The sequence below is a fragment of the Trachurus japonicus genome, chromosome 18, assembly GCF_045865225.1.
Source record: "Trachurus japonicus isolate A0001 chromosome 18, Traja_1.0".
Classification (NCBI taxonomy): Eukaryota; Metazoa; Chordata; class Actinopteri; order Carangiformes; family Carangidae; genus Trachurus; species Trachurus japonicus.
In genome coordinates this window covers 21,188,564-21,200,857 of record NC_140924.1, presented here as the reverse complement: position 1 = coordinate 21,200,857, position 12,294 = coordinate 21,188,564, and the positions used below count along the sequence as shown (strand labels likewise).

The window sequence follows — 12,294 nt, the reverse complement described above, 5'->3', positions numbered from 1 at the left end:
GGACGTTATGACAGTGGCTGCACTGGGCCGATAACCTTTAGAGTTCACTGTAACCTCTCTATGCATGTTGACACCACTACCACAGCTACTGCAGACCATCACCATCCTCCAGGGCCGTTGTACAGGGGAGAAAGGTGATGATAATTCTCGGGGCCCAGCGCCCAGTGGGGCCCACAAAAAACCCCAGTAGTCTAATCTTTGTATGACTGAATTATTCTGCTTAGACCCTGAATAATACTCATAGTAATGCTGCATTAGCATCAAAACAAAGTAGGCTAAATAAAAAATGATAATACATACGTAGTCTAAGAAAAAAAGTGGAAAAGTCAGGGGCCCCCCAGTATTCTTTCAGGGGGCCCAGAATTCCTAGCAACGGCCCTGCCAACCTGTATGGACTATTTAGTGCCATTGATAATTTTTCACTACACAAGGTCTGAGTATATTAATAATATTCAGCTTCTCATACAATATCCTATTTGTGCTTTTTAAATCAGATTATTTATTATTCTGCACCCTCCTGCTGTTTGAACCACTCTGTCTCCACTGCTCTGCATTTTAGAGCTAAAGATTTTACTTTTTTTGCTGTGAGACGTCTCTCTAACAGCTGTACTTGTCACTTTGCAGATGAAGATTTTACACATAAAACTCATGATCCGCTTGTAAAACTGATGCATTCAAGGCCCATTTTTGGACAGCAAATACTTCTGCTTTCCATACTTTAAACTTTATTATGTTTATGCAGCCCTTGCTCCTATAGAAGACCCGTAACTTAGATTCTATAAATTTTTACTGCTTTTACTCATAATGTTTACATTGCAGGACTTTTATTTATGACACAGAATTTTATGCATTGCATTGTCTTTCTGTTTTGACTTTCATGATTCTTCTACCATGGTCAGAGTTACAGATTAAGATAAAAATGACATAAATCAGTCGTAACAGTAATGATATATCACTATGAAAGAGACTATTTTAAATTATATATTTTGATTATGCATCTGCACCTGATGGCTTTTATTTAGGCTACATCACATAAATGAACAGTGATGGTCTGCAATAGGAAATATTTGTGACTAAAAAAGCATACAAAATGACATTTATCCATTGTTTAAAAATTGATTTACAATTATACATATGTGATTTATTATTTTTAAAAGTCTCAGTATACTGGATATAAGACGTCTCTAAGAACACTTTAAGTTTGTTCTCTCTCTCTGTGTGTGTGTGTGTGTGTGTGTGTGTGTGTGTGTGTGTGTAATACAGGCCTCATGTTTCTAATTCACACTTGTGTAAATTATACAGACTGGGATTAGTTTCCAAACTTCTTTTGATTCGACAAATTGTTCTCCAAGCTGTGAACTCTGATTTAAAATTAGCACAGAGAAAGATTTAATTGACATACATTTAATCAACATGCATAATTCCGCACAGTCAGTTGTCCATGCAGTCTCCATGTGCTGGAGAACAGATTTCTTAAGAGGATGACTTTGAAGTTTTGAGTAAAAAAGAAAAAAAAAGTAACCCTAGCCCTTTAATAACATTTATTACGTGTTCAGTAATAATAAAACAACAGATTAAAGTGGCTGGTGGTCTGACATCATGAGCAAGCTAGACCACAACTATCATCAGATTTTGATTTTGCAGTTGTTAAATCCTAAATGGTGCATGAAAAATAACTTACCTCATCTTTTCCCAACAGAGCCACACCCGATTTAAAAGAGTGAGAAGAGCGCAGACAGACACGCACACTCAAAAAGTCTCTCGATATAAAAAACGACCAGAGTTGCTCTAATTTTGTGTCCTTGCGTGATCCCACTGCTCTTAATAAGAAGCTAATTGAGAAAATCTGTGTCCAGGAGCCTTAAGTAGAGGATCTGGGGGTTTCTTCCAGCACTAATGGCACGTTACAGTCTCTAAGTGATAAACCGGGGATCACAGTTTATCTGCAAATAGATAATTTGACTGTATTTGTTGATGCAAGCTGTAGAGAGAAAACCCAAACCACAAAAACAGGTTGATCTGCTTCAGATGCAAGTGACTTGTTTTCCCACTTTTTTTTCTTCACAAAAGAGGAGTAGGGTTTTTTAAAGGCTTAATTCAACATTTCATTGCTTGTTAGGGCATTCTGCTAACACTGTGCAGATCCTCCACCTCAGGTTTATGACCACTGGCGGGAAAATTGAGTGCACACACACATGGAGCAGCCAGTTGCAGTAGCCTTATCTTGTATCGTCCACTCCACGCAGAGAGAGCTCACCCTCCAGTTTGCTCCAATTATCCCTCAGTGGAATAGGACGAAATGGTTGAAGTTAATTGGCTGATGTGGATCGTTCTCAGATGTGAGGCAAAACTGATACAGATGGAAATATAAGAAAGAGGGCTGAGGCGGAGGGAGGGAAGAAGGGAGCGAGGGAGGGAGGGAAGACGCTTGATTGGAGAGGAGGAAACTTTCCCAGAGAAAGCCATAAAACTGATTGATGACTTCCCTCGAGGAATGTTTCCCCAGGTGTGCTTTGTGTGTATGTGTGTGTGCTAGAGTGTGTGTGTGTGTGTGTCAAGTAGTTACAGTGCACTTAAGAAATGCTATCCTTGGACGCAGGACAAGTGCAATAAAGTAAATTGAGGGGTGAAATAGCACGTTTATGCGTCAATATTGCACTTTGGCAGCATAAACACAAAGACACAAGAGATTTCAGTGAGCTGAGATGGAGATGGAGGTGGAGGTAAATTGGTGCCATTATTGAATGATTTAAATAACACAAATGCTAATTGATAACAGAAATCATCCCTAAAATGAAATAAGAAAAATGTTTAAGTGCTTAAATAAAATACTTCACGTGGTCTTTGACAGGTGCGCCGCGCTGCCAACGTTTTGAACCCTGCAGCAAAGAGTCTGCTGAGACACAAATCATAATAAACAAAATACCATGGAGTGGTAATTATAAAAGTCAACATTAAGCCACCGTGACAGAATAAGAGCAGATTTCACAATACAAGGGTGTCTCTTTGATGGATTAGCTCTGCTCAGAGTTTTTTAATGGCTACAATATGGCAGTGTTCAGATACTGTATGGGCACAAGGCTTATAGGAATAATGATAGAGTTTATATTTAGATCTACAGTCGACATTTATTTCACATTTATACAGGAATAAGAAAACACTCTTTCACAGTGTGCTTTTGTGGTTTCTTGGAAGGTGAATCACATCAATATGAAATGTCTAAAACTTAAAGTCAATGTCAATTTAGATATGAAATTATATGTTTCTATTTTGAAATAATTAATTCGAAAAAAATCAGTAGAATCTGGATTTTTTTTTAATGGACTTAAAAGGAGAGTCCTGTTTCATCTTGTTTACAAACGACAGACTAACTTATCTGAAAACAGAGGGTGTACCTCAGGGATCCATGTTAGGTCCTCTACTATTCGGTATATACATATAATTATAGGCTACCAATAACCTCTTACAACACTGTCACCAGATATGAGAAAAAATGTGACAACAACACTGTTGAATACAGTAACTAATAACTGTTATGGAAAGAATTACTTGCCTTTCATTGAATATTGGTAACCCAAATTATATGTTTCTTGTTTTTGTCCAAAACCAATGTATATACATGTGATTTTCACATCATCATATTAAAAGTGGGAACATTGATAATATTGTATTAGAATTAAGGTTTATATCCTGGATCATTTTAACTTCAAAGGTTTTATCTAAACATTTGGTTGCACAGTACATAATTTTGTGTTATGTCCTACAATACTTGTTTTCTACTAATCTGGTATCATATGTTTTAATTGTCACTTCCCAATCAACAGCAAATTGAAATTTGATGTTGTACATAGTTCTTCAGAAAAAAAGAAAAGAAAAATGAAATAAAGGAAATCTACTGGACCAAGGAGGGTTACAGCTGTATGGGGAGAGGAAAAATGATGGACAGACTTTTGACATGCTAAAGGTTTGTCTTTCCACCTCTGACCTTTCAGATCCCCTCTGAGATCACCTCTGGACACCAAAATCACGCAGAGTGACGTTTGTTTTCAGAAATCTGTACAAAGCATTTCCTTGACTGTACATTGATTTTTGTTTTAATGCAACAAGAAAGACGTCTTTTAAAAAAAAACCCAATAAAAAAACAACAATCTTGATTGAGCCCTTTGGCTCTTGAACGTGGTTGGCAAACAGTGCAGAATGGAAAACAATCCCGGTTGCCACGAATCCAAACGCAATGTTTTTTTGTTTTTCCTCGTCTCCCTTCACTTTGTCTCTGGCACAAGTGTTGACAGGTGCTGGACGTGGATGTTGTTCTACGCTGAAGAAAAACTCACCAATAAACGGCAAGTTAACCTGCTGCGTTCAAGGATCAATAGTCGAGAGAAAAGACCTCAGTCAAACGTCCAGAATGGTTTACCTTCTGCTTTTGATGGTATAACAATACTTTGTCCTTGACGGGGGACAGGAGACAAATAGCTGGGAGTCCAGAAATTCCTCCAGTGGGTATCAATCATTGCGATGACTTGAAGGCTTAAGATGCTGACCGTGGATGTGTGTTACATGTCTCTGCTACGTCGCTCCCAGTTTTACCCTGTCATGTCTTGATGATGCACCATCCATTAAACGCTCAATTACATTCCTGTGTAATATGATAAAAATATTGTCTTTGCTGTCTAGCCAGGGATTTGTCTTCAAAGGACGTCATACATAATACGATTTAAAAGAATGGTGCTGACAAATAAGACGTAAGGTCAGGTCATTAAGATTTCTGTCATCACCTGACATGTGTGACACAATAACCGTCAACCACACACTAACCTTCAACCACAACCTGAGTTAAATAGCAACAAAAGTGTATTTCTAATGAAAATTCCTCAAACATGTCTGAACATGTGTGTTTTGTTTTATGGAGATAGTAGCCTACCTTTTGGAGGCGGCCATCGTTGCATCTGGAAGCCATCACTTTACTATTGGTTATAGATTTAACTGTGCAACTATTCTAATATCCAGGGAGTTGCATCACCTCACTGGATTAAATCAAGTGTAGAAAAGCACGTTGGTATTTCAGATCTTTCAAAAAATGCATCTGCAAGCCCGAAGAGACGTCGAGGGTCAAGATTCAAACAACCCTTATTATTGGTTATTATTGTCAAACTGACTGAATTTGGCTTGTGGCGCTTTATTTTAGGTCAAGAAACACTCACAGGTGCTAAAACTCCCTTAATATTGACTTTATCACGTGAATCCTTGCGTAAAGCACAAGGGGTCGACTATTTCCTGTTGATTTCATGATTCATGAGCTGCTTCTTTTTAATATTCAGTAACACAACCAGCACTGATAGTAAACACAACACCATTTGCATGTACTGTATCTTGTTTTGCTTATCGGTGCCCTCCTGTGGCTGGGCTTGGTACTGCAGTCGTGATGAGGTCTTACACAGCCCCTCACATTTTCATGAGTGGGCTGAGAGAAGAGGATAAAACAGAAAACTGACCTCCCACTTATGAAAGAACAGTCCCTGTTCGCTGGGAACTTGTTAGAAGTGGGCTCGGCCTGCAGGTAACTTGCAATAAAGATCTGCAGGGAGACAGTGCAACATGATTAATGTCAGAGTGCAGACCAGATTATTTTTTGGCTGACAATAAAAACTGTAATTTATAGGTGTGGGTTTGCAGAGTGTGTGTGGTCCTGGCGGTGGAGTAAAGATTCAGGCTGAATCTGGAGGAAATAATAACTAGAGTCGTTCGGCTCGGAGCCTGTACAACATCTGCAAAGAGCACACACGTCCTTATCAGATTTAACTTCTGCCCTCAGCGTTTAATATATCGGTAATTTGGGTGCATTTAATAATAATGGGATACAGGAACTGGATATGGATTTATGCTGCCGGCGTGGACCACCAGAATGTGATCAGAGGAAGTCGTTTCAGTGTGGAAAACGAATCGGAGGAACTACTGTAGACATTAAAGACACAGCAGTCAGAGGTCAGAGTGGCCACACAGCTCTCTGCAGACACATGAGGAGGAAGACGACGACGATGATGATGAAGGGACTTCATGTTGGCTTCAGGGTTAGAAAAGCACTGGAATTTGGAATTAATAATCAATCTTATGTCACACTTACATCAAAGCAAGACAATTTTAAATGCACGTAGAAATAGAAAGGGCATCATGGTGCACAAATTCAGTATTCAAATGAAGAATTAACACTTTTAAAAAACATTTACACAACATATACATGTTCTTGATTTTGTGATATTAAAGGCAAGGCTTGAGTTATATGAATATTACCTTAAGAAAGGATCTCTGCAGAGTCAGTCAGTCATAACCAGAAATTATTCCCCTTAAAAATGGAGGGATGTTTTGTCCATTATGTGCTACTTTTTTCTGTTTTCTTCTTTGTTACATAGCTACCTCATATGTATATAGTATAGTATACAATGCAATACATGCTCCTATATCTCCCAGCAGCAGCTCCTTCAATCTCGGTCCTCAGGTTGTCATGAAGCTCAGCACCACGTGAACTATAACAAGTGTAAAAGTGAAGCACAGTAAAACCACTAGGTGGCAGCATTGTGCAGTTATGATGCAGATCCAGCAGGGTTTATTACACACACGGGGGTCGCTGCATTTGCTTTCTCTCTCGTCCAACTGACATAGTATTTTCAATTATTCCAAAGCTCACCTCCACACTCAGCAGTAAGTGCTCTGATGACTCTACCAGACACTTTGGCTCGATGACGTCCACATGACATTTCACCACAACGGTCTTGACCTTGTGATCCCCCAGCTGCAGTTATTATTCCTCCAGGGTTTGGGTTGTTTGTCTGCTCCTGTGAGTTTGCTTCAAGTGCAACAAAGTAGACGAGAACGACAGAAAAGCAGGTACGATTCGATAGCTGCAAATGATCATGTAAAAAAAAAAAGAACGAAAATGAAACAGGAGACAAAAGTAAAAACTGTCCTTTCACATGGCATATTAGCTATTTATCTTCAACAACCGGCAGAAAAAAACTAAACTTACAGAATTGTTATATAAAAGGCATTTTATTCCATATGAAAATCTGTACATATTGCATTTAAAGATGGCAGCTCAGAGGAGAAACAAAAGTAATATGTACCATGGAGTGTTTGCATAAGAAGAAATGTAACAGCGTTCTCACATGTTTTAACACTGACAGTCTCAGATATTCATGGTTAATGAATGGTTAACATTAATGCAAATAGATGAGTGTTTTTAAAAAGGTGCAAGAGTTTATAAAAGGCTGACTTCATTTTATATTAAAAATAAAAGGAGAAATTGATTTTAAAGTGTATAATCTCCCACCATTGTAGCTCTCAATGTAAACCATCACAAGATTTGGCACCAGAAATAGATCAGATCAGATCTTTCATTCAAAAGCTATAACAGTTAAAATAGTGTAAATATCTGCAGCGGACGCAGTTGAAAACACGTTTCAATGCATCAGTTCAATTTCTGTCCCTTGATTTGCAGTTTTTTTCCCACTAAAATGTCAAACTGAGGTTTTCTGTTGTCTTCAGCGTTTCCCTTTCTTGGAGGTTGTTTTCCTCAAAGCTCCTCAGCGTCGTGCGTCTTTCGCTCTTCTTCCTTTGCGTCGTCATTCCCTCCCTCCTCTTCAGCGCTGTCGCTCGCCGTCTCCTCTGCCGCTCCTTTGTTCCCCATGTCTCCTTTCCACACCTCGTTGAGGCATTCTGAGAGCAGGAGAGAAGAACAACGCGAAGAGGAGGAGGTTTTAGCAACAGAGTTCATTTTGACCAGGGGGAAAACACAGGGCTGGGATGTTTCGATATTTGTTAGTTCATATGCAGAAACAATATTGTTTGAGATTTTCACATGACATACTGTACATGTAAGGTACAACCTCCAAAATACACCTTTGTTTTCTTGTCTTTGAGATTTGAGAGTTTTTCTTGTGTTAGAGAACAAAACAAAATGGCTTACAGGTTCTATAGTATGTCAAATTACTGGATAGATCAAGAGCATTGGATGAGACTTTACCAAACATGTTTCTGAAGTGACCTAAAAACAATCTTAGAGTGGGACAATGCGTTCAGCTAACTAACACTGCTCAGCTTTTTTTTTTTTTATCATAATAATCTTTTTCTCTATACATAATTTTCACCTTTATTGTGTTTTTGTTTGTTGATGTTACTGTTGTTTTTTTGTCCTTCCTTTTTGGTTTAATTTTGCATGTTGATCATATTTATGTGTTGACAATTATGGATTTGTATCAGTGATGTTGATTTCTGTGAAATAAAAAAAAAACACTGCTCAGCTCTCTACAACACGTATCTATAGTTTTTCTCTGTATAAATAATATTTTGTACATAACAGTACATATTTTGTTTTGTATATATTTTATAGTGAAGTCTTTATATTTTTATTCTTAACTTCACGTGTCCTGTACGTCTGTGCTTCCCACACGTATGATCAGTAAAAAGTCTCATGTCTTATGTCTCTCTGTCTCCTACCTTGCTCTGATGACTCGAGGACGTGGCTCTCACAGAGGAAGTTCTCCAGCCTCTGGTCCTGATGATGGAAGTACCAGTCCTCCACCACGTCCTCAAACTCCTCCAGCATCGTCTCACACTGCAAAACACACACACAACCTCATGTTTGGTTTATACTGAGATCTCTGAAATGTAAAAAACGCACACTCACACACAACCCTACCTGTTTTTTCATGTCCGACACCTCTACAGACGGCTCGTCCCACATCTCCATCGGCAGGCCCAGGTCCACCTTGACTCCTTTGTGGACCAGGTTCTTCAGAGTCATCATGGTCTGACTCGTACCCTGCAGCCACACAACATAATGAATGAGATGTTCACCAATGACAAAAACACACAAAAAAACAACTCACAGTCAAGTCTCATCACTTTACTCTAACCCTACCTTAGCATATCGAAGGCTGCCAGGCCTCTCTGCGTGGACGTTGTACGACAGGATGCGCTCACAGATGTTGTCCACAGCCTCAGTCAGCCGAGTTTCCCTGAAATCAAAACACACATGAACATGAGACAGAGTTGCAGGTTTCTCTAGCACTTTAAATAATGCAGGAGATAGATTTCCTCTTGAAGTGTAACTCCAGAGATCAGATTTTTACAAATAAAGTTTGGGTTACTGGTATTTAACCCCTTTTCTACATGTTCTGACTTTTATTCCCGTCAAACTGTAAATTTGCTTGCATTATGTCATTTCTAATCAATTGTATGCTTTTATGTCGTTTCTATTGCCTTGTTTGCATTGCCATACCTTCTTTCCCCCTCTTACCCCGTGAACCACCTTGAGCTGCAATTTGTACATGGAAGGAACAATACAAGTAAACTATTTTTTTTGTAGCAGTAGTCAGGACTGTAACTCATGCTTTCAAATAACATTTCTTAAGTTGATAGAAGTCTAATAACAAAACAGCATGTTGCCCACTAATACTAGTCGTCTGTCCACGTTAATGTGACACACTCCTCCAGAGACACAGGTAACTTACGACGTGTTGTATTTGATCTTTCTCCTCCTCCTGCCTGTGTCCAGCACCTCTCCCACCTCCAGTACTTCTTTGGACCGACCGGTTTTCGCCAGCGCGTCCTGAAGCTCCACGGTCAGAAACTTACACACTGACAGAGGAGAAAACACGTTGTAAACTGAAAGGTTTGTGTCAGCTATGTGCATGTTGAAGTTTCCATGCAGACAGAGGAGACACATTAGTAAACAGAGAGCAGCTAGCAGCGTATCTCTCTCTGTCTCCACCAACCTTCACATTTGTTCGGCAGCCGCTCGTCTTCTCCCGCGGAGACGAAGCCGCAGAAACAAAACAAAGCCAGAAAGAAAACATTCATCTTGACAATGTGGTGAATATCCAACAGGAAAGTTTGTTGAAAGTTTAATTCAGCAGCCACATCGGCATTTTTTTTTTCCGGCGACTTGCTACTGCGCAGTGCGCACGCGCAGCCTGATCCCCGATCTCTTGAGTTCAGGAGAAATAATCGATGGAAGAGAAACTCGATTCATCCAAAAGAAAGTACAGGTATGTAGCCCATGATATGATTTATATTCTCACATGTTTCAGTTTTTAAGTTCTTTAAAGTAATTATACCACTTCTTAATCGCCTGGCACCATATTCATGTTATTTTCATTGATAATTTTAAATAGTTGCCTTAATTTTAGCATTAGAAACTGCTAATTTATTATTTATTATACAGGGCGACCATAGAGAGGGCGACATGCTAATATGTAGCCTAGCAGCCTTTTGTTTTATTTTATTTTATTTTATTTTTTTTTACAGTTTACATACCTTTTATTCATTAAGGTCCATTAACTTATTTATTTTTACCATTTTGTAATTTATTGCTCTGTTAGCATGGATATTGCACCATTTTAATTAAAACAGGTATAACCACATAAGATTCATATTATTAACAAACATCTCATGCCAACTATTTGAAATACATTTTTTTACTACACTAGAAGATAGCCTTTATTCTCTATCAGTCAGGGGTACTGGTGAAAAAGAAAAATGAGAGACCTAAAGCAAGAGAGTTGTAAATGTGGTCATCTGTATTTTATTCATCTCTATTCATTCCTTCACTGTGCTGTTGCTTCAGGTCGACCACATCCGTATAAAGGAGCAGGGGATGATTAGCCTGATATCTGGCAGTGAAGCAGTTAAAGGAGAAGGTGCTTGCCTCTTGGTTTCTCAGGTGTCAGGGGGCAACACACTGGGCAGCAACGGATACTCCAGGAGTCTGTGTGGGAGAAGATAGAGAGAAGAGGAGAAGAGACCAAGGAGATAAGGAGGAGAAGAGGACCAGAGGAGAGAGAGAGAGAGTCATTGGCCATGTTAACATGAGCAGAGACAAAAAAAAAAATGCTGCACGACACGAGTGGAGAGGAGAACAAGACAGAAAGTGTGCTGTCACCAACCAGAGGAGCGGCAGCCGTAAGTAATATGGAAAACACGTTTGTTTATGTTCTCCTGCCGCCTGCACAGAGGTGTCAGAGGATACACTGCTCATCCTAAGTGTCTGAAACTCAAGAGTATCTGCAGCAGTAAGTGTGGTACTTTACTGATGTGTGTGTGTGTGTGTGTGTTTCTACGGCTGTTACCGTGGGTTATGTCACTTGGCGTGATGACTGTCTGTCTATTGTCTATGAGGAGGGAGATTAAGTTACACATGCAGGCGCTCGATCGGCTCCAGCAGCAGTGTCACCCTGCCCTGTCTGTCATGGCTGTTTGCACATGGATACACACACACACACACACACACACACACACACACACACACTGTTACGTATACAGACGCACACACATGCACATGATACACAGTCATAAGAGATGGTGTCAGGGATCCTGCGCTCTCACATCAAGTTTTGTCCTGCAGCATCACAGAGCTGCACGAGTGTCACCATCCATCACTGTGCTTTTTTGTTCTATTTATTCATTTACATCACTCAGACATATTGTTTTATTGGTTTTTTTTTTAGATCCGGGTCCATTGAACTCAAACATTAAATGAGTTCTTGCTGGAAATGAAAGAAACACTCCTGACAGAGTCGGAGGAAAGAAGACGAAGACGAAGAAAGAGTTCTTGTAGAGGCGGTCAGTCGGCTTTTGACAGCCAAAGAAGAACAAGAGGAAGGAGCAGGCACAGACACATGCTGCCTATTTTTGGTTGCATAGCTGTCAACGAAAAAATTAAAATTCCCTGAGGGATTTCCTCAGTGACCAAACGAGGACATGACGCTGGAGCTCGACGAATAGATTCATCATCTCAGGGAATCGACGCGGATAAACATCTAATCCGACTTAAAGGTAAAACTCAACCACACAGAGGAGGTCTGTAATGATGGGATGTATGATGCTATGGCTGAAATGTTATAAACTGTGACTCGACATTTATTTATTCAATGATGAGTGATAATGATTAAATGTTCCATTAAAAATGTAAACAAAAGGCTCATCTCACCACAAGCACTGACAGGACAGAGCCTCGCCCGCCAGCTGAGGGCTAGATCACTCAGACTGATGACAGCTCTTTTAATACACACACACACACACAGACACACACTAGACAGTGTCTATATACTGTTTTCTTATGCTGTCGAATGTTTCTAGATGAGTAACACTTGCACAAGCAGGAGTAAAACTGTTATTAAATGACCATTAAGTCCACGTTTTCCACTGAAGCTTGTTTCCATATGTTTTAATGATCATTTAGGAAACAAATCTTATTTGTCATGTACAAAAAATTTCATCTTTGATCGGATTTTTAAA

The 12,294-nt window shown here is 39.5% G+C and overlaps 1 protein-coding gene across 1 annotated transcript; it reads right to left on the bottom strand.

The window, feature by feature from the left end:
- Positions 1-7,027: 7,027 nt before the first annotated feature.
- cnpy4 (canopy FGF signaling regulator 4) lies at positions 7,028-9,957 on the bottom strand. The gene is made up of 6 exons (XM_085806314.1): positions 9,774-9,957; positions 9,510-9,636; positions 8,918-9,014; positions 8,696-8,818; positions 8,494-8,611; positions 7,028-7,713 (listed from the first exon to the last, which is right to left on the bottom strand). The coding sequence occupies exons 1-6, from the start codon at positions 9,856-9,858 to the stop codon at positions 7,571-7,573; spliced, it is 693 nt and encodes a 230-aa protein (XP_085662440.1). The 5' UTR covers positions 9,859-9,957; the 3' UTR covers positions 7,028-7,570.
- Between the last annotated feature and the right edge of the window lie 2,337 nt (positions 9,958-12,294).